Consider the following 25,949-nt stretch of genomic DNA (forward strand, 5'->3'; position numbering starts at 1 on the left):
GGTGTAGGCCATTTGGGCTTTGTGTTGAATAGCCGAGTGCCCAAGCCATGAGGCCTTAATTTATATTGTTAAGTCACTTTTATAATTTCATTGTAATTTGTGCCCATCATGAACCAATAAAATCCTAAATTTAAAGGAGTTAAATGGAATAAAGGAATCAGAGATGTCCTCTATTGTCCCCCCTCACCACCCCCACCACCTGTCAGTCAGGTGGAGTAACACTCACTTCATAGTTCAAAGGAGTTTCAGTCTGGTATATATATCTTTTCCAGTTCTTAGTCAGATGGATGAAAATAGAGTCACGAGTTAGTCAGTCGTATCTTAAAAAGACCACAACTTACTTTTTTTCCAGAATAAAATGTTATTATAGAAAAATTAGATGGCACACATCTAATTAATCAACAATTCCAAATAACCAAACAGTGATATGAAAAATAGTCAGGAAAATGCCAAATATGTCTCAAAAATAACCTTCAATTTCTCCCAACCAATTCCACATCAGCATCCCCACTTTCCTTCCTAGTATATGGCTGAAACTAGACCAAGACTTGAGGCACATCTCGTTATCTACTCTTAACCTAAATATGTAAAAACCCCAAATCAGGAATTGCAGTATTCCTGTAACCCATAAAGCAAGATATGTAGGGTCAATAGTCCCTTCAAGACAATATTTATGAGTCACCAAAAGAATGAACACAATTAACCTACTTTAACATTAGCAGGCTTCCTCCATAATATAAGAATGCAGACCAATATATCTACATTTCTATAACACACATAAGATTTAAAAACTAAATACTTACACTACTGCTCAAGCCTGCATTAGGTCTCTGAAAAAAATGTATTTGCATATGTTAGTTTCTAGTGTATTTGCATATGTTAGTTTCTAGTGTTTTAAAGGATAAGTTTTGAAAAGCTTGAACAGAAAACATTACTTTATTAACTACAACATATAAATATTTATACCAGGTTTTAAACTTTCTAACATGGAAAACTCCTACAAATTTGGGCACATTCCAAGAAACCTCCTGCTTTAATTTATGAAAGACAGAGTCAGCTACCCAAAGCAAAATAGTGCTATTATTGCAGAAAATGTTTTTATTAAAATATGAATAAATTGCTCATGGCACAACCCACGGTTAGTTGATGAATATAAATTTTTCATATACAAGGTGCGCTAGTAAGTCAAGAGAGAAATCTGATGACCTAACTTCAATTTGAATTGTTAAAATGTTATAATTGATGTGCACAAGGAATTAGGTAACTAATGATCATTATTTTGTACATTTTACTTCAGAACTACCAGTCAAAATATTTCTAATGGAGGCTTAGCATTCATAAAAAGATCAAACCGTGGCTAACTTACTGGAAAAATAGTAAAATTGAGGTAGTTTTGTATGTTTAATGCTGGAAGTCCAATGCAGTCTGTTGCTATGTCAATTCTTCTACTGCAATGTGTTGCTTGATCTACTAAAAAGCCTACAATACAAAGAAAGAGTTAAAGGTCACTAAAATATAGCTCTATATACAATTAAAACCTTAGGTTTGAATTCCTCCATCTCTCACAGTTCTGGATCATTATTAAGTTAATATGGACTAGCAGCAACTTTGTAAAGGAGAAAGCGTAATGGCCTGGATTTTGTGGTAAAAATAACGGTGAGGCTGTCAGTGCTCATGCTTATTAAAGTGTAAATCGGACAGCAACTTCCGGTGACCACATATTCGCTGTTAAACATGGAAATCAGGAAGTTGCTGTCCTAGATGCCCTGCTTCCCCAGAAGCTGCGCTATACCGGTATCTCGCTGAGAGACTTGGCATTGAAATACGTGGAACGGCGTGAAGTTGCTAATCTCCGGATTACTCCCGGTGCCACGAGCTAGTGAGTATAGAAATAGGAGGATAGAGCAAATGAATGCGTGGCTGGAGAGATGGTGCAGGAGGGAAGGCTTTAGATTCCTGGGACATTGGGATCGGTTCTGGGGAAGGTGGGACCTGTACGGACTGGATGGGTCACACTTCAACAGAGCAGGGACCAACATCCTCGTGGGGGGTTTGCTAGTGCTGTTGGGGGAGGGTTTAACTAATTTGGCAAAGGGCTGGACACCAGGATGGAGCATTAGAAAGGAGAAACAAGGTGCACAAAGGACTGGGAGATACAGATAGCTCTAGAGTAAGAAATAGTACACTATTAGGTGGGGTCAGATTAAGTGAGAATACAAGAAGATCTAAGATAGGTTTACAGTGCATGTGTGTAAACGCACAGAGCGTGGTAAATAAGGTTGGTGAGCTGCAGGTGCAAATAGCCACATGGGGATATGATGTTGTGGCGATAACGGAGACCTGGCTCAAAAAAGGGCAGGATTGGGTACTAAATATTCCTGGATACAAGGTGTTCAGGAAAGATAGGGAAGCAAAGAAAGGAGGTGGGGTGCAATATTGATTAAGGAGAATATTACAGTGCTGGAGAGAGAGGATGTCCTGGAGGGGTCCAGGACAGAATCTATTTGGTTACAGTTAAGAAACAATAGAGGTGCCCTTACATTATTAGATGTAGTCTATAGGCCACCATCTAGTGGGAATGATATAAAGGAGCAAATTTGTAGTGCAAGAACTATAGAGTAGTGATAATGGGGGACTTCAACTATCCTAATATAGACTAGGATAGTAATAGCGTAAAGGGCAAAGAGGGGGAAGATAGCGTAAAGTGTGTTCAGGAGAACTTTCTTGATCAGTAAGTTTCCAGCCCAACGAGGAAGGAGGGATTGCTGGATCTGTTTCTGGGGAATGAGGTTGGTCAAGTGGAACAAGTGTCAGTAGGGGAACATTTAGGAAACAGTGATCAGAGTATCATAAGGTTTAGATCAGTTATGGAAAAGGACAGGGAGTAATCTAGTGTAAAATACTTAATTGGAGGAAGGCCAATTTAGGTGGGTTGAGAATGGATCTGGCCTGGGTAAATTGGAATCAAAGATTGGAAGGCAAAACTGTAATCGAACAATGGGCTGCCTTTAAAGAGGAGATGGTTCGGATACATTTTATAAAGGTTCATTCCCACGAGGGGGAAAGGTAAGGCAACAAAAGTCAGAGCTCCCTGGAGGACGAAAGAGATAGAGAGTAAGATGAAGCAGAAAAAGGGGGCGTATGACAGATGTCAGGTTGAGAATACAAATGAGAACCAGGCTGAATATAGAAAGATCAGAGGGGAAGTGAAAAAGAAAATAAGAGGCACAGAGAGTGAGTATGAGAATAGATTGGCAGCTAACATAAAAGGGAATCCAAAAGTCTTCTATAGGCATACAAATAGTAAACAGGTATTAAGAGGAGGGGTGGGGCCGATTAGTGACCAAAAAGGAGACCTACACATGGAAGCAGAGGGCATGGCTGAGGTACTAAACGAGTACTTTGCATCTGTCTTTACCAAGGAAGAAGATGCTGCCAAAGTCATAGTGAAAGAGGAGGTAGTTGAGGTACTAGATGGGCTAAAAATTGATAAAGAGGAAGTACTAGAAAGGCTGGCTGTACTTATAAGTCACTAGGACTGGATGGGATGCATCCCAGGATGCTAAGGGAAGTAAAGGTGGAAATTGCGGAGGTACTGGCCATAACCTTCCAATCCTCCTTAGATACGGGGATGGTGCCAGAGGACTGGAGAATTGCAAATGTTACACCCTTGTTCAAAAATGGGAGTAAGGGTAAACCCAGCAACTACAGGCCAATCAGTTTAACCTCGGTAGTGGGGAAACTTTTAGAAATGATCCGGGACATTAACAAATCACTTGGACAAGTGTGGATTAATTAAAGAAAGCCAGCACAGATTTGTTAAAGGCAAATCGTGTTTCACTAACTTGATTGAGTTTTTTGATGAGGTAACAGAGAGGGTTGATGAGGGCAATGGGGTTGATGTGCTGTACATGGATTTCCAAAAGGCATTTGATAAAGTGCCACACACACAATAAGCTTGCCAGCAAAGTTGAAGCCCATGGAATAAAAGGGACAGTGGCAGCATGGATACGAAATTGGCTAAGTGACAGGAAACAGATAGTGGTGACCGGTTGTTTTTCGGACTGGAGGAAGGTACACAGTGGTGTTCCCCAGGGGTCAGTACTAGGAACACTGCTTTTCTTGATATATATCAATGACTTGGACAGGGCACAATTTCAAAATTTGCAGACGACACAAAACTTGGAAGTATAGTAAACAGTGAGGAGGATAGTGATAGACGTCAAGAGGACATAGACAGGCTGGTGGAATGGGCGGACACGTGGCAGATGAAATTTAATGCAGAAAAATGCAAAGTGATACATTTTGGTAGGAAGAATGAGGAGAGGCAATATAAACTAAAGGGTACAATTCTAAAGAGGGTGCATGAACAGAGAGACCTGGGGGTATATGTGCACAAGTCGTTGAAGGTGGCAGGGCAGGTTGAGAAAGCGGTTAAAAAAGCATACAGGATCCTGGGCTTCATAAGTAGAGGCATAGAGTACAAAAGCAAAGAAGTTATGATGAACCTTTATAAAACAGTGGTCCGGCCTCAACTGGAGTATTGTGTCCAATTCTGGATACTGCACTTTAGGAAGGATGTGAAGGCCTTAGAGAGGGTGCAGAAAAGATTTACAAGAATGGTTCCAGAGATGAGGGTCTTCAGTTACGTGGATAGACTGGAGAAGCTGGGGTTGTTCTCCTTAGAGCAGAGAAGGTTGAGGAGGTTTGATAGAGGTGTTCAAAATCATGAGGGGTCTAGACAGAGTAGATAGAGAGAAACTGTTCCCATTGGCGGAAGGATCGAGAACCAGAGGACACAGATTTAAGGTGATTGGCTGAAGAACCAAAGGCAACAGGAGGAAAAACTTTTTTACACAGCGAGTGGTTATGATCTGGAATGCACTGCCTCAAAGGATGGTGGAGGCAGATTCAATCATGGCTTTCAAAAGGGAATTGGATAAGTACCTGAAGGAAAAAAATTTGCAGGGCTACGGGGGAAGGGCAGGGAAGTGGGACTATCTGAAGTGCTCCTGCAGAGAGCCGGCACGGGCTCGACGGGCTGAATGGCCTCCTTCTGTGCTGTAACCATTCTATGATTTTTATACACACTAATATTGTCCATTCCAGTGTAAATAATTTTTTATGGCATGATAGGTCTTAATTACTACCAAACAACTACTCTGGCACTGAATATTTACTTTTACAAGTGTGGAGTCTCTTTTCTTCAGATTTTAATTATTGTTGGAGATTTCAAAAAATAAAATTATTTATTTTATTTTTTAACTTTTTCTTTCTGACTCTCATTTCTCTTTTAATCCCATCTTTCTTTCTCTCTCTTTATTACGCTTTCTGTATATGATTTGGCATTGAATGAACTATTCTAACGGTCACTTCCTGGTTCAGACTCTGCACGCCTCATTAATAATTCTTCAATCTGATTGGTTAAGTTGCTTGCCCGGTTCACATAGGTCCTAGATCCCCTTTAGAGGGCACGGTGTCAAAATGTCTTTCAAATCAACAACTTGCATTTATATAGTGCCTTTAACATAGTAAAACGTCCCAACATGCTTCACAGGAGCGTTATCAAACAAAATTTGACACGTTGCCACATAAGGGCAGATGACCAAAAGCTTGGTCAAAGAGGTAGATTTTAAGGAGCGTCTTAAAGGAGGAAAGAGATATAAAGAGGCGGAGAGGTTTAGGGAGGGAATTCCAGAGCCTAGGACCTTGGCAACTGAAGGCACGGCCGCCAAATGGTGGAACAATTAAAATCAGGGATGCTCAAGAGACCAGAATTGGAGGAGCGCAGCTATCTCAGAGGGTTGTAGGGCTGGAGGAGATTAGAGAGATAGGGAGGGGCAAGGCCATGGAGGGATTTGAAAACAAGGACGAGAATTTTAAAATCGAAGCGTTGCATAACCGGGAGTCAATGTAGGTCAGCGAGCACAGGGGTGATGGGTGAATCACAACAAGCTCCGGTGCAAAAGCCCATAGAAAGTCTGTGGGCAAGTGTAAGAGTATTGAACAGCTGGCGCCATTTGTTCGCCATTAACCCCAAAATCTTGCCCAGTGATCCAAACAATAATAAAATAAGATAAAGTAATCACTCCAGTTTTATAATACCTGAATGCAGCTTCAAATATGGAATTGTTTTCCACATAAACACATTTCAGATATCATCAGCAGCCTAGCAACATTCACGCAAACATACATAACTGAAGGGAGTAAAAGCAGGGTTTATTTCTGTAATTTATTCATGTGTGTTTATAAATGAGCCCAAGAGAAATATGCCTGGAGTTTCCTCTGTTGCATTTTTTCTATCAGAGGTGCAGCAGGATGAATCCTTCGCACACCAATATAACTCTGACCTATTTTCTTGGGTTGGGATCAATTATACATGTAGGACAGGTTTCTAGCAGTATGTCCACTCTTCAGATGGAGTTTGCCATTGCTGGGAGGAAAGTGTTATGGTGCTGAAGCGTGGCACTCGCTGCAGCATCTAAAATGGATGGGACAGAACCAGAAATTTTTACATGGGTCTGAATAGGCCTACCTGCAGAATAACCAGCAATTGGAGGTACTAGGGTAGAAAAAGATGGTCAGATTAAGTTGTTTTCTTCCATTGCAAAGATCACCCCTGCATCCCGCCACAACAATTTCCCCACCAACTCCTTCTTACCTGTCTTCCTCACTAATGGCAGTATAGAGGAGACAACATAAGAAAATTGGTTAACGTTCAAGCCCTAACCGTCATGTACATACAGCAGGGCAGGCAATGGTGGGTAGCCAGGAAATGTCAATGGCTCATTTTAGGGGGTGGATATATAGTGGAGGCCACTCCATCCCATTTTCCTTAAAATAGCACTTTTGGACTGCCTGAAAACAGGTGGATTCTCAGAGGAAAATTCAGCCCATAAAATTAATATTAGTTCTGAGATTCAATCCTAAATTCACATTATAACCAGGACCGCGACAGTCCTAGAGATTCCGTTGTTTGATCCACACTTTCAAGAGGGTGGCTAGCCAACCCTGGAAAGAGGCAAGAAGCTGTTCACAATTACAGGAATTATTTACAATATTATGCTTTTACTGGACTTGTACATCCAACCGTCTCTTCACCCTGTTAGACATCCTGGAGAGATGTATGTTGGACATCTTGGGAAGTTAAAAGTTTAACAATCAAACTACTTTGTATCTTAAACAACAGGTTTTCCTGGAAGTGTCGTAAAAGGAATGCATTGTCAGGCTTTCCGATATAAGCAGGATGACATTGAATTGTCTGAGAAGGCATTGCTTGTTTTCTGAAATGTAAAGTGCTTGAGTAAGGGAATGAGTGTTAGTGATGACATCATCCATAAATGGTTAATGTTTAGTTTTAGGGTAATCAACATGGAAAGTAGGTATCCATTAGATACAGATAACAATTGGTCAAAGATGCTAGAAAATATTACATCAGGAAGTCTTGTTTAAGGGAAATGGTTCTGAGGTAAACAATTGCAAACTGTTTACATAGATAATCTGTTTTCAGAGGATCTGGGAAATAGATACGTCATTTTGACATTTTCCTTTGATGTAGTCAAAATATTGGTGTATAAAGGAGCATGGTTTCAACAGTTTGTCAGAGTGTACTCGAAAGAGACTCTCTGTATGCAGTTACGACTGATATCAATACTGTATATCAATAAAGTCTGTTCTGTATACACTACAAAGTCTTGTGCTTACTCGAAACGTGTTGTTTTGAGCCAGAGGATAAAGGAGGTTGCTTAACACACCTCACAAATGGTGGCCTTGCCTTCAGCCGTCTAGTCCCTAAGTTCTGGCATTCTCTACCTAAACCTTTCTGTCTCTTCACCTCTCTCTCCTTTAAGACCACTTCTTAAAACTTACCTCTTTGACCAACTTTTACTCACCTGTCCTAATAAATCTTTCTTTGGCTCGGTGTCTTATTACATTCCTGTGAAGCACCTTGGGTCGTTTTCTTACGTTAAAGGCAAAGTGTTGTTGTAGTAACAGATAATTGTACACTTTAATCCTCTCCCTTGACAATGAATTAACATATATTTACAACCAATTTGTTTTATTGAGCCTTTCATAAATATAAGAGATACTGAAAATAAGACTTGCATTTCACAACCTCAGGATGTCCCAAAGCACTTTACAGCCAATGAAGTACTTTTGAAGTGAAATGTTGTAATGTAGGAAACGCAGCAGCCAATTTGCACACAGCAAGGTCCCACAAACAGCAATGTGATAATGACCGGATAATCTGTTTTTTGTGATGTTGGTTGAGGTATAAATATTGGTCAGGACACTGGGGATATCTCCCCTGCTTTACTTTGAAATAGTGCCATGGGATCTTTTACGTCCACCTGAGCAAGATGGTATGTAGTAACAAAAAAAGAACTAAATAAAAATGAGCATTTTAATTATTCCATACTCTGTTGCCATGTTCTATTAAAATTAGTTAAATACCTCTTACCTGCAGGGTTGTTGTCAGTGCATGCTGATGTTGCCAGAGGAGCAGGAAGCCTCAGAAAACCATCAACAATTTTAATAGGAACACCATACTGAGTAAAATAAAGTAGTGAATGGATCAGTATTAGCAGATTTGTTTTTACGTTTACTGTTTTGAGATACTTCTGTATTTCACCATACTTTGTATATAATACATTTACTGTATTGTTATTTGCTCATTTAGATTGAGAAATCAGCTTTGTCATCGAAAACGCTGATAAACTATCGTCAAATCCCTCCATGGCTTAGCCCCTTCCCATCTTTGCAACCTCCCTCAGCTCATGGCAATCCCCCCAACCTCTATTAGTGGCAGAGCCTTCAGTCACCTTGCCCCAAATGTAGGAACCCCCTCCCTAATGCCCTTCATCTTGCTATATCTCTCCCCATCTTCTAAAGCCTCCTTTATAAACCTAATTCTTAAATTACTTCCCGTAAATACCCCTTCTTTTTAGAAAAAAATCATTCTCGGGATATGGCATTGCTGGCAAGGCCGGCATTTATTGCCCAACCCTAGTTGACCTCGAGAAAGTGATGGTGGGCCTTCTTCTTGAACTGCTGCAGTCCATGTGGTGATGGTGCTCCCACAATGCTGTTAGATAGGGAGTTCCAGGATTTTGACCCAGTGACAATGAAGGAATGGTGATATATGTCCAAGTCAGGATGGTGTGTGTCTTGGAGACGATGGTGTTCCCAAGCACCTGCTGCTCGTCCTTCTAGGTGGTGGTGGTCATGGGTTTGGGAGGTGCTGCTGAAGAAACCTTGCCGAGTTGCTGCAGTACATCTTCTAGGGGGGAAAATTACATGGCTATGGGGAAAGAGCAGGGGAGTGGGACTAACTGAATAGCTCTACCAAAGAGCTGGCACAGGCACGATGGGCCAAATGGCCTCCTTCCATGCTGTATCATTCTCTGATTCTATGTACATATGAATAAGGGTCACTTGGGCCTGGTGCATGTGAAATTGTACCCTAGTCATAAGTCAACGGCTTCAGGAGAAGGGGAAAAAAAATTGGTGAGGCAAAAAAACTTATCCAACTGTAAAATGTTCTTATATTATCTATTTTTATTGCTTCGTACACTACTGTAGTCAATCCAATGCTTCCAAATTTCACCCTGGAGACAACTGCATATGTGTGATGTCTATGGAAAAATATATTTTAAATGCTTTTTTTTTAATTATAGATGAGTACTAAAGTTCTTTATAGCACATAGGTTAGCAAATTGACTTTTTGTTGCCAATTTATTACATAAATCATGATTCCATAATATTTAACAAATGAGTTACATTTATATCAATCTCCAGCTTCTAGGTACTTTCTGAATTTATATAGCTCTGGTGTGGCAATACATTATTGTAAATTTTAATAAAGAATAAACTGATCTGAATAAACAATCCATGAGGGTCATGAATCTTGTATCTAGCAACATAAACAAAAGGAGATGTGCAATTTCAAGGAGCCAATCTGTTCTAAATCTCATCATCATAAAGAAACTACTCATGAAATAACACTGGACGGCCAGCTGGTGGCGCCGTCCAAGGAGTATAAATACTCGGGCGTGGGCCCAGCTTTCCAGGGACATTTTGTAAGGCAGGAACTAGTGAAGTACAACTAGACCTCCATGTTTTGAAACAAGTTGATTAAAGCCTTGCTTTATACTCAAACCAAGTGCGTAGTGAGTTTTATTACGTCAATATTTAAAACAAAACGTGAAACGTCTGAGTCAAGGTGCCAACCTGCAACTGAATTAACACGGTTAGTAGAGAACTTAAAAATTGGAGACGACAATGCTGGCAAAATTCATACCTAATAAAATTAGATCAATCCGAGGCTCTTATAATTGCTACCTGATAGCGACTTGGTGTTGAACGGGATCTACTTGTAGGTGGTGGATTTGGAAGCACTTCATCAGTACTAAAGGAGAAACCACCAAACTGTTTCACTAAACTGTCAAAATTACCAGTGGTTGGCACTTCTGGGGCAAAAAAGGATGATCCTGCCCTGTCTGAGGATTAAAACATAAACACATGAGAACAGAAGAAAAATGTGAGATTAGAATAAATGTTTGGAAACAAACTAGCTATTTATCAAAGAGTGTTGCAATTTGGAATGAAACCTTCTGCAGTAGTCCACTGAAGGCTGTGAACTTGTATACCTCATTTACAAAAACTGTAACCACTGCTCAGGTTTGATGTATCTGTGTTTGTGTTTGAGCCTGGGATAACAAAATATATATTTTATGTTATTGCAACATTTGGAGGTTGTCATTAACATTGACAAATACATCAAATTCTCAGTCTTACCTCGCAGCTTGATTTAAATGGTTTCATTCACCACATTGTATCAAATGACAGGAAATGTACATAGTAATGTGTTAACTAGGTTAAAAAGAAATCCAAATGTAACCCCTTCCATGGCTAAATGGATAAATACAATGTCTGGTGCAATACTGAATCACAGAGATCAGGAAGGTACCAGTTTCTATCCCGGGTCAATGGAGAGTTAGCTCATCTCAGCCAGAATACCACTAAAGACACCTGGCTTTTGTTTTTTGAATTTTGTGTCACAACCCTGACTGAAAAACAAAATCAGTCAGGGTGCTCACTCCTAATTGCTTTTGAAAACCCATATCAGAAAGTGTACATGTGTGATTGTTGGCTCAGGACATAACATTGCTCATTGTCTCTGCGCAACATGAAGAAGTGCTACATGGATAAGGTACAGGTTTACTAGCATCGATGGAACTATACTCCAGCAGAAATCAGAACCTTCAGGAGAGGCAAATCAGAAAAAGGAGGCATGATACAAGCAATGTGCAGAAATGATTTTACAAATTGTTAGAAAGTTCAATTTCCTTTCAATTAATCAGTTTGACTAAAACAAAGCTACAATTAAAAATGTCTAAAAATGAGAATTCTATCAAGTGTGCCATTTTCCGAAACTATGCAGATGATAATATATTTCATAAACAAAGCACAAACTGATAAGGGATACTGCTCCAACTTTTACTTCCCAGCATGGATCTTTTCTTGGTGTAGAAGCATTGCTTGTACATGCTCCTATGTCAAGTGTGTGTGTGATTGTATTTCATGTGTGGCAATGAAACAGAACCAAAGTTCATTTAGTTATATGTGCAACTAATAATAACCATTATAGATAGTTTCTTCTTGAAAATGTAAGAGCAACATTACAATGCATATAAAACAAAGCATTTAAGAAAATAGATTATATGCTGCCCTATATAGTGCACTTACAGTTGTTTGTCTCAATACAAAAGATGCTGGGGTTGATCAAGGATACAGATTTGTTCATATTCAGAAAGTACATTGCTGCCTCTTGATTGCAAAGTTCACGGTCACCCCTGCATAGAGATCAAGACATTTTGATACAGCAAAACAGACAGAATGATCAATTTATGTTTTAGCTCGTATGGAAAAAATGGAGAACAAAAACATTATATAGATGCAGTTCGATAATACAAGTTAGAAGGTAAAACTTCAAAATCATAATATTAGAAAGCACAACAGCTTGATCAATAAAGTACCAGACTACCAAAGGACCAGAGTTTGATTTGCAGCCCATTATAATATTCGTACTGAACCACTCTCCCTGGTGGTGTTTTTACAGATCTCAAGCAGGCTGCTAGATGGTCAATGAACAGCATCAAAGCTTTCCACCTTCAGGAAAGTGACGAAATGAGACCTTCCAAGTCTTGCTCTGCAGAACCACAATACTTCATAATCTAACAGCTACATGGAGATTGATCATGGAAAGCTCTGCATCTCACGGCTAGAAAACGTTGTGCTGCCTGAGGGCTAGAAAACCCATCCTTTAAAGGTAGCACCTAATCTGACCAACAATGAAGATTAAGATTCTAATCAAAACCACTCTGTTAAATATCCAACACTCTTGTATTATAGCTTCTATGATCATTTTTGTTTGTTAAAAAAAAAATGTAGTTGTTACTTTGGGGCCCATTTTAAACCTAAAGGCACACAATGTGACAGTTTTCTGTGTTTTGCAGAGTGGCCCTGGTCAAGTTCTGATAGAAATCTGTACAATAGCACAATGCACCTTACTGATATCAGAGGTCCAGCAACAATCAGTGGCATTTATATAGTGCCTTTAATGTAGAAAAACATCCCGAGGGGCTTCATAGTAGAAGAATCAGACAAAAAGTAACACTGAACCAAAGAAGGAAATATTAAGAGGGGTGATTCATGTTTGGTGGGTTTTAAGGAGGGTCTTAATGGAAGAGAGAGAGGTGGAGAGGCAGAGGGGGTTAGGGAAGAAATTAGAAAATAGGGCATAGACGGCTGAAGACAGCCACCAATGTGATGGGATTTTGAGATGCACAAGAAGCCAGATCCAGAGGAATGCAGATTTCTTGGAGGTTTGTGGGGGTGGAGAAGGTTACAGAGATAGGGAGGGGCAAGGCCATGAAGGTATTTGAACATGAGAATGAGAATTTTAAATTTGAGGTGTTGCCAATGTAAATCAGCAAGTACAAGGGTGATGGATGAGCTGAGACTTGGTTCAGGTTAGGATGTGAGCAGCAGATACTTAGATGAGTTTAAGTTTATGGAGGATGTGAGGCCGACCAGGAGATCATTGGAATAGTCGAGTCTGTAGGTGACAACGGCATGGATGAGCGTTTCAGCTGCAGATGGGATAATGCAGGGGTGGAGATGGGCGATATTATGAAGTTGGAAGCAGAGTCAAATATGGCACAGAGACTGCAAACAGTCTGGTTCAATCTGAGACAGTAGCTGGGAAGCAGAATGGAAACGGTGGTAAGGGTATGGAGTTTATGGCGGACTCCTAAGACGATGGCTTTGGGCTTCCCAATGTTTAACTGGTGGAAATTGCGGCGCATCCAGGACTGGATGTCGGACAAGCAGCCTGACAACACAGAGGCAGTGGAGAGTCGAGAAAGGTGGTGGAAAGGTAGAGTGGGGTGTCTTCAGCGTAGATGTGGCTCCCGACCCCATCTCCTCGGATTATGTCACCAAGGACAGCACGTAGGTAAGGAAGAGGAGAGGGTCAAGGATAGATCTCTGGAGGACACCAGAGGTAAAAGATGCAGGAACGGGAAGAGCAGCCCATTGCTGGAGATGCTCTGGCTATGGATGGATAGTAAGAGTAGAACCAAGTGAGGCAGTCCCACTGAGCTGGACAATGCAGGAGAAGCATTGGCGGAGGATGGTGTGATCAACCCTGTCACAGACTGCAGAGAGGTTGAGAATGACTATGGGGGGGGGGGGGGGGGGGCGGCGGGATAGTGCACTATGGTCACATTCACAGTGGATGTTATTTATGACTTTGCTTAGGGTCGTTTCACTGCTGTGGCAAGGGCAGAAACACGATTGGAGTGATTTAAACATGGAGTTGCGGTAACGATGGGCACGGAGGCAATGAGAGGCAACAACACATTCAAGGACTTCAGAAAAAAAGTTGATGTGAAGTCAAAGAAAGAAATATTAGGAAGGGTGACCAAAAGCTTGGTCAAGTCAGTTACAAGGAGATTCTTAGAGGAGGAGAGGGAGGTAGAGAAGCAAAGGAGTGTAGGGAGACAATTCCAGAGCATGGGGCTTTGGCGACTGAAGGCATGACTGTCAATGGTGGAGGGGGGCGGACACACAGGAAGCCAGAGTCAGAAGACTGGACAGTTTGTGGGTTGTAGGGCTGGAGGAGGTTACAGAGAACGTGAAGGCCAAAGCAATGGAGGGAATTAAACAGGAGGATGAAAATTTTATATTTGAGGCTTTGGGAACTGGGAACAAATGTAGTTCAGTTTGCATAGGGATGATGGGCAAGTGGAGATTTTACACTGATACAGTTGAGGTCCATTAGAAGGAGCTTTACCTTGCACCTAACTCATACTATACCTGACCTGGGAGAGCATTTGATGCTGATACTGTGTACAAGAGGTTGAAAATGATTCATCCCCCATCACATACACTTTCATGATCACAAATAAAATTCACCAAACAAGTCAAAGGAAACACAACAGAGTTTTTCAGGTTACTGAAAATAAATTGAGGGGCTTAACTTATGAACACCACCACTGCAAAATGAGTTACGAAAGCCAGCTTATAAGTATTCATAGTTTGATACCACACTGTCTTTACATACATTATATAATTTGAGAAAAGGTTTCAATTTTTTTTGAATGGCATATACTGTTGTTGAAGTAAAGATACTGATGGAAGCTCCATGAAAACATTACAAAAACAGGAATGGAGCAGACATGAAGAGGGAAAGAAAACTATTGAGAAACGAAATACTGAGAGGGGCAGGAAGAAAATTGAAGGCTGAAAGTGTTATGAAAAAGGAGAGGTTCTGAGGAACATAATACTGGGAGGAATGGGAAAGAATTAGATACTGGAAAATGAGAGTGAATATTGAAGCAAAGACACATAGGCACTGTGGTGGGTAGTCTTGGTCAGCTCACAACAGGTGACTGCAAAATAACACGCTGCAAATCATACATCATTGAAATCAGTTAACCACAAAAAGGATTATAGTTACAATTTGAGTGGGCAAGAAAATCTGCATTTACTGGATCTCAGTAGACACAATTCAAGTTTAGGCAATGAACAAATTAACCCATTTTTCAGTTTAACTTACGTGACAATCTGAACATCACATGTTGCAAAGGTAGAAAGATCAGATGTGTTACAGTCTGGATCACAGCAGCAATTTACATCACACTGTTCCACCAGTAAGTTACAGACACACAAAGTGCGAACTGAAAGAGCAAAAATGTACAAAAGTGAACATTAAATTAACAGCAATGAGATAAATGACCAACTAATCAGTTCTGGTGGAGTTGGTTGAGGGATAAATATTGGCCAGGACATCAGGAGGACTCTTTCACCATGGGATGTTTCACGTGCACCAGAGAGAACACACCTGGTTTCACATCCCATCCAAAAAAACATAGAAACATAGGAGATAGGAGCAGGAGTAGGCTATTCGGCCCTTCGAGCCTGCTCCGCCATTCAACGAGATCATGGCTGATCATCCAAACCCTAGCACCCGGTCCCTACACCGACAGCCATCCCACCCAAGCCCTATCCCTGTAACCCCACGTATTTAATCCCCCCTAACACTAAGGGCCAATTTTTATCATGGCCAATCAACCTAACCCACACATCTTTGGACTGTGGGAGGAAACCGGAGCACCCGGAGGAAACCCACACAAACACAGGGAGAATGTGCAAACTCCACACAGACAGTCACCCGAGGCCAGATTTGAACCCGGGTCCCTGGCGCTGTGAGGCAACAGTGCTAACCACTATGCCACGGCACCTCTGATAATACAACATTCCCTCAGTAATGCACTGAAGTGTCAGCCTAAATATGTGCTTAAGTCTCTGGAGTGAACCTTGAACCTATGATCTTCTCACTCAGAGGCAAAAGTGCTACCAATGAACCACAGCTAACACAATAGAATCTTTAAAAAAATTTGATGCATAAAATACCTTTTTTCCTTTCTGCCCATTTTTGTTGGCTATTACAAAACTTTTGCTTGTACAGCATATGTGGATTATGTAATAAGTTATTATCTCAAAATTAAACACAGAATTTACTTAATGTATGTGAGAAAACAGCCCAATTAAAGCTACTTCTCACGGTAGCTCTCTATTTTCCCCTCTCTGATTCTTTAAATTACTGAAAAGTCTTTGAAAATTTTTTCAAAACAAGGTTACTATTAACTGGTTCAGTCACAGTTCCCACAGTGCTATATATACCTGTACAGTAAATTACGGTTTAGGAATCCATATCCACACTGGTCATTTAGTCACAAAATAGAAAATAATGGAAATACACAGCAGCTGAAAAGAGGTTTCATTTCAGGTGCAGTCTCTTCATCAGAATTCCTAAGCCATCTTTTCAGACGCGGTGTATCTCCAGCATTTAAAGGCTCCCTCCCGCACGAAAAGCTAACGCATTGTACTCTCAGAACAAGAGGAAGGAGCAGAGCAAATCCTGCTCTTCTTCTAATGCTGCCCTGCGGATTTTAAAAGGCTTTACAAGCAGGCAAGCAAAATAAGAACATAAAACCCTACCGTTTATGTTGCGATCTGGCAGAGTACCTGCCCGGGGCAGAGTGACAACTGTACTGACCCGGGTTGTTGATTTAGGAGTTTGTGTAGAGGAAGTTAAATCTGTGCCATTATCCAAAGGAGTCGCCGTGAAGTTATCAACAGCATCGACCTGCACGTTGATTAAGAGTCCCAAAACTATCAATAGAGACAACAGAGAAACGGGCGAATCCATCGCCGTGGGCAACCATTAAACAAGCGCCAGCATCCGCTTCCTGTCGGTTGATGGGAAGTCATGCAAAAAGCCTCCTGCGGAAATACTTACAATTAAAAATTACAGTAATTTTATAATCGGTTATGTTAAAAAAAAATGCAGCATTTCGTTTAGGATTTGTATGATGTCACCGCGCCGGGAAATTCCGTCCCGAAGAGTTCGTCGGGAAATTTCGGGCGTAACGTTCCGTCAACGCAGTTTAAAATTGACGTTAAAATAGCGGGTTTAAAAAAAAAATTATCCTTAACGGTTCTTTGGCGCGAGATGAATCCAAGCGGTGCCTTGGTGACGGTCGCGGTTGTTACGTCAGAGCGGCGAATGACGCTACCAGGGAGTCACGAGAGCGGCGAGCGCGAGGTGTCGAGTGCGCGGGGTGGGGGGGAAGGGCAGCGAAAGCTGAGGGAAAGTCTGTCGGCTCTGGCGATGAGGAAGATGGCGATTGTCAGACTGCGGTTCGACGGAGCCGGCTGAGACTTTGAGTGACGGAGAGGTTTTTTTAAATTATATATATATAAAATAAAGTACGAGAGAAAAGAGCGGAAAGTCGGCTGCGTGTTTTGTGTGTGTGGCGCTGGTGCGAGTCCCCCCGATTCCCGCCCTCCTCCAGTCACTCACTGGGGCAGAAGGTGCCGGCGAGGTCCTGGCGAGCAGTGATGTTCTCAGTTTTGTCCTATGGAAGACTGGTGGCCAGAGCGGTGTTGGGAGGACTTTCCCAGACGGATTCTCGGGATTATAGTCTGGTTACAGCCAGTTGCGGCTTTGGGAAGGACTTCAGGAAAGGGATTTTAAAGAAAGGAATGTGTTACGGAGACGACGCGTGTTTCATAGCCAGGCATAGGAGCGCCGATGTTTTGGGTAAGTGGGTCACTTTTCTTATTTAACGGTTTGTTTTCGGTTAGGGAACGGCGACATTTAAAATCAGAAGAAATGTTGGTATGAAATGAAGCAAATTGCTTTTGGCGAGTCCAGTGTTATGGTAGAATACAAACGGCCTGCTCAATATCGACACGGATGGAATAACTAAATTTAGCGAGTTAGGGTTGTAAAGTGACGTCTGTAACATAGTTAACACGATATCATCGTAATATATCAAAGCATCGTTTTGCTTTTGATACTTTTAATGACCTGCTAGCCCGGAGTCGGTGCCAATCGGCCAAGTCGTGGGCCTCTCTTCAGTCACACTTGCGAAGGTTTTACGTCATGTTTAAAATTCGCAAACTTTTTAGCTTCTTCCCACCCCCATCCGCACTCATTAATTTATGACTCAAAATTTTTAATGACTTCTAATTGGGATTAAATAATCTTTCTCGGATTATGTTCATGGATGAGACTTTTTGTCTGAACTGTGAAAATTGTGTGTGGGGGTGGTGATGCTGTTCATGCGTATCCAAAAATATATCGCAATTCCCACGATTGTATAGAAAAACAGTGCGTGCAACCTCGTAATATTTTGTTACCAATTACAGTACTGCAGTTTCAAACGTGTGCCTTTGAACACAGGCACTCACTACTGTATTTGGACTGGAGTATTCAGCCTGACTTCCGCATTTCTAAATCCATAGGAAGTATGAAACCGACCGCATGTTGCAGTTATCAGTTGTAATTAACGCCGATGAGATTACTGCATACTAAAAAAACTGAATTCGTGCAACTTGTGAATGTTCTGACATGTGATGTGATTAATTGACTATTTGCTCCATTGGTTTAGTAATGTGCATGTGTGCTATCGAATATCTGCAAATAGAACAAATTAGTTGCAGGGATTCCTCTTTGCTTCAGATCTAGTTTTTGATCTGATTACAGAGAGGAGCAATGTGAGACAAACAGAAGAAGCAAATTTGCTTGCTTGATTGACACCACATGGAATGGGACTGTAGTGCAATGTCAAACCTGTTTTTTTTAAAAGTATACAAGAGGTCCCATGGCTCTCTTGAACACTTATTTTAAATGTCTTGAGAATGGACACTTGTGCCGGGGCGCACAGCATTTTAAAATTTGACACCATCTGCAGAACTCTGCTTGTGTGTAAGTATGTGTGTGTAGAACTCACTTCTGGTCCTGAAAACTCAATTTGCAGTCTGGCAGCATGAATTGGATTCTGCCAGGAATTGATTCTGTAGCTACCAGTTTGAGAACAGTAGCTACTGTATAATTACAGCCTTGAATCCATCAAGAAACTGCTCTTCTCTAAATTGTGCATATATTTTCTATGATGTGAAAACCAACTGATTCATTTGTCTTATTTCTTAATTCAAAATTGCTCTAAAGAGGAAATGGCTTTTTCTTAAATAGGTGGGGAGATCAATGAGTTTAAATTTGAATTATTTTGACTGTTACATTGATATTAATTGAAGGGCATGTGTTAAGTTAAGGAAATGCACCAGATAGCATGGCAAAAATTATAATTGTGAGCTACACCAATAACTATCCATTCCTTGTGCAGACCCTTGGGTAATTTTACTTATGGCTTGCTGTATAATGGTCATGATTTGTGCTGCCACTCCTTTTCAGGGTGATCCTATGTTACCATGGTGTCAAAGTCATGGATTTTGTTCCTCTAGTGATTCTAGTCTTTGACTGGAGAGGGGAGAGAAATGCTTATCTATATTAAAAATAATTGTCTGCATACACATCTTGTTTTTCCATTATAAATTATGTCCCTATTTCTAATGGAAACTACCAATGTAAATTTGCCACACTGTAATTACAACCCCTCCCCCAGTGGTGGTGATGCAGTGCCATCACTGGGAGGGTCTAATTACATCATCATCTGAAAACATGGAGTCCGCTTCCACTTGTATGCTGTCGACACCCAGCTCTACCTCTCCACCTCTCTCGACTCTTCCACTGCCTTTGTTGTCAAACTGCTTGGCCGTCATTTAGTCTTTGAGTTGCACTTTTTCACTTAAATAATGGAAAGACCTTGTACCCTTCCCTGGCCATTGTCTCGGGTTAGAGTCATAGAGTCATAGAGTAATACAGCACGGATAGAGGCCCATCGTGTCCGCGCCGGCCATCAAGCCCTGTCTAATCTAATCCCATATTCCAGCATTTGGCCCGTAGCCTTGTATGCTATGGCATTTCAAGTGCACATCCAAATGCTTCTTAAATGTTGTGAGGGTTTCTGCCTCCACAACCCTTTCAGGCAGTGAGTTCCAGACTCCAACCACCCTCTGGGTGAAAAAGTTCTTTCTCAAATCCCCTCTAAACCTCCCGCCCTTTACCTTGAATCTATGCCCCCTAGTTATTGACCCCTCTACTAAGGGAAAAAGCTCCTCAGCATCCATCCTATCTATGCCCCTCATAATTTTGTACACCTCAATCATGTCCCCCCTCAGCCTCCTCAGCTCCAAGGAAAACAAACCCAACCTGCCCAGTCTCTCTTCATAGCTGAAGCGCTCCAGCCCTGGTAACATCCTGGTGAACCTCCTCTGCACCCTCTCTAACGCGATCACATCCTTCCTGTAGTGTGGCGACCAGAACTGCACACAATATTCCAGCTGTGGCCTAACCAGTGTTTTATACAGCTCCATCATAACCTCCTTGCTCTTATATTCAATGCCTCGGCTAATGAAGGCAAGTATCCCATATGCCTTTTTTACCACCTTATCCACCTGTTCCGCCGCCTTCAGGGATCTGTGTACTTGCACACCCAGATCCCTCTGACCCTCCGTCTTGCCTAGGGTCTTTCCATTCATTGTGTATTCCTTTGCCTTGTTAGTCCCCCCAAAGTGCATCACCTCGCACTTTTCCGGGTTAAATTCCATTTGCCACTGTTCCGCCCATCTGACCAACCCATCTATATCGTCCTGCAGACTGAGGCTACCCTCCTCGCTATTTACCACCCTACCAATTTTTGTATCATCCGCGAACTTACTGATCATACCCTTTACATTCATATCCAAGTCATTAATGTAGACCACAAACAGCAAGGGACCCAGCACCGATCCCTGTGGTACCCCACTGGCCACAGGCTTCCAGTCACAAAAACAACCTTCGACCATCACCCTCTGCCTTCTGCCACTAAGCCAGTTTTGTATCCAATGTGCCAAGGCACCCTGGATTCCATGGGCTCTTACCTTCTTGACCAGTCTCCTGTGCGGGACTTTATCGAAGGCCTTACTGAAATCCATGTATACCACATCCACTGCGTTACCCTCATCCACACACCTAGTCACCCCCTCAAAAAAATTCAATCAAATTAGTCAGACATGATCTTCCCTTGACAAAGCCATGTTGACTATCCCTGATTAATCCTTGCCTCTCCAAGTGGAGACAAATTTTGTCCCTCAGGATTTTTTCCAATAATTTTCCTACCACTGATGTTAGGCTCACTGGCCTGTAGTTCCCCGGTTTTTCCCTACTACCCTTCTTGAATAATGGTACTACATTAGCGGTTCTCCAGTCCTCTGGCACATCCCCTGTGGCCAGAGAGGTCCTGAATATATGTGTTAGAGCCCCCGCAATCTCCTCCTTTGCCTCACACAGCAGCCTGGGATACATTTCATCCGGGCCTGGGGATTTATCCATTTTTAGGCCAGCTAAAACCGCCAATACCTCCTCCCGCTCGATGTTAATATGTTTGAGCATATCACAGTCCCCCCGCCCTATTTCTATGTCTACATCGTCCTTCTCCATAGTGAAAACAGATGCAAAAAATTCATTTAGAACCCCTCCTACATCTTCCGGCTCCACACACAGATTGCCACTTTTGTCCCTAATGGGCCCTATTTTTTCCCTAGTTATCCTCTTACCCTTAATATACTTATAAAACATCTTCGGATTTTCCTTTATTTTGCTTGCCAGTGTTATTTCATGGCCCCTCTTTGATCTCCTAATTTCTTTTTTAAGTATCCCCCTGCACTTTTTGTACTCCTCTAGGGCTTCCTCCGTCTTTAGCCTTTTGTATCTACCAAAAGCCCTCTTTTTCCTAATCCATTCTCGTATATCCCCTGACATCCAAGGTTCCCTGTGGTTTTTGGAACCACCCTTGACCTTTACGGGAACATGTTGCCATTGTATGATCTCAATCTCCCTTCTGAAAGCCTCCCATTGCTCCGATGCGGATTTTCCTACAAGTAGCTGATCCCAGTCCATTTTGGCCAGATCCTGCCTTATCCTATTAAAATCGGCCTTCCCCCAATTTAGAACCTTTATTTCCGGCCCATCCCTGTCCTTTTCCATGGCCACCTTAAATCTTACCATATTATGGTCACTATCACCAAAGTGCTCACCTACTAGCACTTTTTCCACTTGGCCGGCCACATTCCCTAGAATTAGGTCCAGTACCGCCCCCTCTCTTGTAGGACTTTCTACATGCTGGCTCAAAAAGCTCTCCTGGATGCACTTTAAGAATTCTACACCCTCTGAGCCTTTCACACTCTGACTATCCCAGTTAATATTGGGGAAGTTGAAATCCCCCATTATTATTACCCTATTATTTGCACATTTCTCTGAGATTTGCCTACATATCTGTTCCTCTATCTCCCCCTGACTGTTTGGAGGCCTATAGTACACTCCCAGCAAAGTGCTTGCCCCCTTTTTGTTTTTAAGCTCCACCCATATGGCCTCATTAGAGGACCCTGCTAATATATCATCCCTCCTTACTGCAGTAAGGGTTGAACCAGACTGTTGGCAATCTTGACGTCCTATTTGTCTTGGAGCTGAGCTTCTGACCCTGTATCTGCATCTACTCCATGTCAAAAAGAATGCCAAGATTGCCAACCGTCAGTTGCTGAAACTCTCGTCGATGCCTTTGTCACCCCAAGACTCAACTATTCCAATTCACTCATGGTCAGATTTCTATCATCCACTCTCCATAAACTTCAGCTCATCCAAACTCTACTCCATAGATCCAATCCTGTACCAGGTCACACTCATCTCATTGCCCCTGTCCTTGCTGACCTACATTGGCTCCTGGTCCCTCAACATCTCAATCTAGTAGCCACACTCTGGAATTCCTTAGCTTCTGCAATGACCCCATTATCCACAACAGTGTTTCTTGTGGTCTCTGCCAGTTTTGTACCCTATAGCCCACTTAAGTGAATACCCTATTAGTAGATAGCCTGTATAAATTAATATCATCTCATTATACATGTTTTGTTAATTCCCATGTCTTCTAGATTGAGTGTTGGACAGCCTATTTGTGAATTAAAATGTTTCCAACTACCGTGAAGGAGGTGTGCCTCAACTGCAGCATGAGGGAGTTTGCGGAGAGCGTTGCAATCCCAGACAACCACATCTGCAGTAAGTGTCGGCAAATCAAGGAACTTTGGCTTAGAGTTATTGAACTGGAGTCCGAGGTGCAGGCATTGTGGGGCATCAGGGAGGGGAAGAGTTACCTGGGCAATTTGATCCAGGAGGCAGTCACACCCAGTGTTCCTTGTAATGTTTTTTGTGCATGGGCCTTTTAACTGGCTGCGCGGCCCATTCAAATCTTCCCATTGAAAAGCCAGTGAGTGGCCTGCGCGGGACCTCCAGACTGCTGCGCAGCTGAACGGGGACGTTGGTGCTCACACCCATTAGGTTAGGTAGTGGTACAAGTTTGGTTAGTGATCAGGGACAGGAGGATGTGACTGCAAGTCCGGTAGTTGAGGGGACCTCCAAGTGCAGTGCTGGAGGAGCTTCAGCCTTTGCCCTTATCCAACAGGTACAAGGTTCTTGCTGCCTGTGTGGATAAAGGCAAGGTCTGCAGGGTGGATGAGCAAACTGACCATAACACTGTGGTACAGGAGGCCGTTTAGGTGGGGATAGTAAAAAGGAATGTGGTAAGGAACAGTATAGTCAGGAGGATAGATTATGTTCTCCGCAGCCATGACCAGGTTGTGTTGCCTGCCTGGTGCCAGGGTTAAGGACATCTCTTTGTGGCTGGAGAAAAACTTGGAGTGGGAGGTGGAGGATGCAGTTGTCATGGTCCACATAGGAACCAACAATATAAGTAGAACTAGGAATCAGGTTCTGCTGAGAGTTTGAGGAGCTAGAGATGAAATTAAAATGCAGAACCTCAAGTTACATTACAACAGTGACTACACTCCAAAAGTACTTCATTGGCTGTAAAGCGCTTTGAGATGTCCGGTGGTCGTGAAAGGTGCTATATAAATGCAAGTCTTTTTTTACTTTAAGTAATAATCTCTGGATTGTTACCTAAGCCACACGCAAATTGGCATCGGGACAAGCAGATTAGACGGTTAAATGCGTGGCTGAAAGTGTGGTGTGGAGGTGGGGGTTTTGATTCATGGGGCATGGCACCAGTACTGGGGAAAGCGGGAGCTGTTCCATTGCGATGGTTTCCACTTAAACCGAGCTGGGACCAGTGGCCTGGCGAATCGAATAGCTAGGGTAGTAGATGGGGCTTTAAACTAATGGGGGGGGGAAGGATTCAGGAAAGGGTAAATTCAAAAGCAGTAAGGTCATTGTCAAGGCTGTAGAGCAGAGTAGCGATTTGGGTAAAAAAAAAAAAGCCAAGTGGGTCAAGAAGGGACATAGAGGCTAACAAAGGTAATAAGACATTAGCGACTAAGGTTACATCAGGGAAAAATAGAAAAAAGTTAAAATGAAAGCTAAAGGCACTATATCTGCGTAACGCATTCGCAATAAAAAAATGAATTAATAGCACAGATAGAAAGAAATGGGTTTGATCTAAGAACTGGCGAAAGGTCATCGACCTGAAACGTTAACTCTGTTTCTCTCTCCACGGATGCTGCCTGACCTGAGTACTTCCAGCATTTTCTGTTTTTAATTCAGATTTCCAGCATCTGCAGTATTTTGCTTTTGTACTGGATCCTGGGATGATGTTTCCCCTGGCAGGGGACTCTGGAATTAAGGGTCACAGTCTCAATAAGCAGTTGGCCATTTAGGACTGAGATGAGAAATTTGTTCAAAATTTGTCTGTGTGGAGTTTGCACATTCTCCCTGTGTTTGCGTGGGTTTCCTCCGGGTGCTCCGGTTTCCTCCCACAGTCCAAAGTTGTGCGGGTTAGGATGATTGGCTATGATAAATTGACCCTTAGTGTTAGGGGGATTAAATACGTGGGGTTACGGGGATAGGGTGGGATATGTGTTGGTGTAGGGGTTACGGGGATCGGGTGGGATATGTGTCGGTGCAGGCTCGATGGGCCGAAATGGCCTCTATCTGCACTGTGGGGTTTCTGTGATTCCGTGATTATGAATCTTTGGAATTCTCTACCCCAGAGGGCTGTGGGTGGTCAGTCACGTATATTCAAGACAGAGATCAATAGATATTTGGATACTAAGGAAATAGAGGGATATGGGAATAGTGCAGGAAGGTGGAGTTGAGGTAGAAGATCAGCCATGATCTTATTGAATGGTGGAGCAGGGCCTAATGGCCTACTCCTGTTCCTATTTCTTATGTGCTGCTGTCTGAAAGACGGTTTTCAACCTAATTTTATCATTGTTTCAAACTAATATTTAAAAATGTTAAATGATATGGTCAAACATTGCAGCTGACTAAAAAGCTGGTCTGTTGTTGTACCCCTGTGGATTATTCCTACTGAGAGAACATTCTCTTGTCATTTTGTTTTGTATTTCAATGGCGTGTGCCAGTAACATACAGCTGACTGCTCGTCTGTGATGCTGTAATGTTGAAAACTGCTGTGCTGGTTTGAAGAAATTGCATTTTGTTAACACTACAGGCACTTTTAGTTTCAAGCAATGAAAATGCAGTTGAAAATAGTTCGATTAAGTGAACAAGTTAGGTGGTAAGTGGCCTATTCACTTAAAGGAGCTCCATTTTTCCCGAGCAGAAAGTGAGGTTAGTGGCCAATTGGAAAATAACTTTTTCTCTTTCCCCAAGCTGTCTCTCACAAATACACTCCTAAACTCTCAACTCCTTTTCCTCTGTACCTCCACAGCTGTTGACCTGCTCTCTGACCTCTACTTTCAGTGCCATTGTCAGATCTCTTCTCAAAATTCCTCTAATTACTTCAGAGCCTTCCTTTGCCAATTCCTGTGGTGTGGTGTGGTGGGGGGGGGGGGGCGCAAGCAAGAACCCCACAGTTCCTATCCTCCATAAGGAACCACCACCTTAAACTGCTTTGTCCCACCCTAATCTCCAACAGCTCATTTGCATTGGATTTCTTCATCTGCCACCTCTTAATCTTTTTTTCTACCCA

The 25,949-nt window shown here is 42.2% G+C and overlaps 2 protein-coding genes across 5 annotated transcripts in view; one reads left to right on the forward strand and one right to left on the reverse strand.

Annotated features, from left to right (window-relative positions):
• tctn1 (tectonic family member 1) overlaps nucleotides 1-17,102 on the reverse strand; it is a 30,450-nt gene extending 13,348 nt beyond the window's left edge. The window contains exons 1-7 of one of the 2 annotated variants that reach the window (XM_085961573.1): nucleotides 16,570-17,101; nucleotides 15,125-15,245; nucleotides 11,749-11,855; nucleotides 10,342-10,499; nucleotides 8,462-8,549; nucleotides 1,367-1,479; nucleotides 804-830 (exon numbers count right to left, since the gene is read on the reverse strand). In XM_085961573.1, the coding sequence (XP_085817699.1) occupies nucleotides 804-830; nucleotides 1,367-1,479; nucleotides 8,462-8,549; nucleotides 10,342-10,499; nucleotides 11,749-11,855; nucleotides 15,125-15,245; nucleotides 16,570-16,780 (825 nt within the window). In that variant the 5' untranslated portion in view covers nucleotides 16,781-17,101. Of the gene's footprint in view, nucleotides 1-803; nucleotides 831-1,366; nucleotides 1,480-8,461; nucleotides 8,550-10,341; nucleotides 10,500-11,748; nucleotides 11,856-15,124; nucleotides 15,246-16,569 lie in introns of both variants that reach the window. The other variant, XM_085961574.1, reaches the window with a different exon arrangement.
• A 63-nt stretch (nucleotides 17,103-17,165) lies between these two features.
• The window catches only part of LOC147104332 (protein phosphatase PTC7 homolog), a 51,222-nt gene continuing 42,438 nt past the window's right edge, over nucleotides 17,166-25,949 (forward strand). The window contains exon 1 of one of the 3 annotated variants that reach the window (XR_015072315.1): nucleotides 17,166-17,674. Coding sequence is in view for 2 of the 3 variants with exons in the window: in XM_085961575.1 (XP_085817701.1) it covers nucleotides 17,473-17,674 (202 nt within the window). In the remaining variant the exon portion in view is untranslated. The remainder of the gene's footprint in view (nucleotides 17,675-25,949) is intronic. The other 2 variants (XM_085961575.1, XM_085961577.1) reach the window with 2 other exon arrangements.

Source organism: Somniosus microcephalus, chromosome 19 (assembly GCF_052327205.1).
Source record: "Somniosus microcephalus isolate GS21.2 chromosome 19, FLI_Smic_1.0, whole genome shotgun sequence".
NCBI lineage: Eukaryota > Metazoa > Chordata > Chondrichthyes > Squaliformes > Somniosidae > Somniosus > Somniosus microcephalus.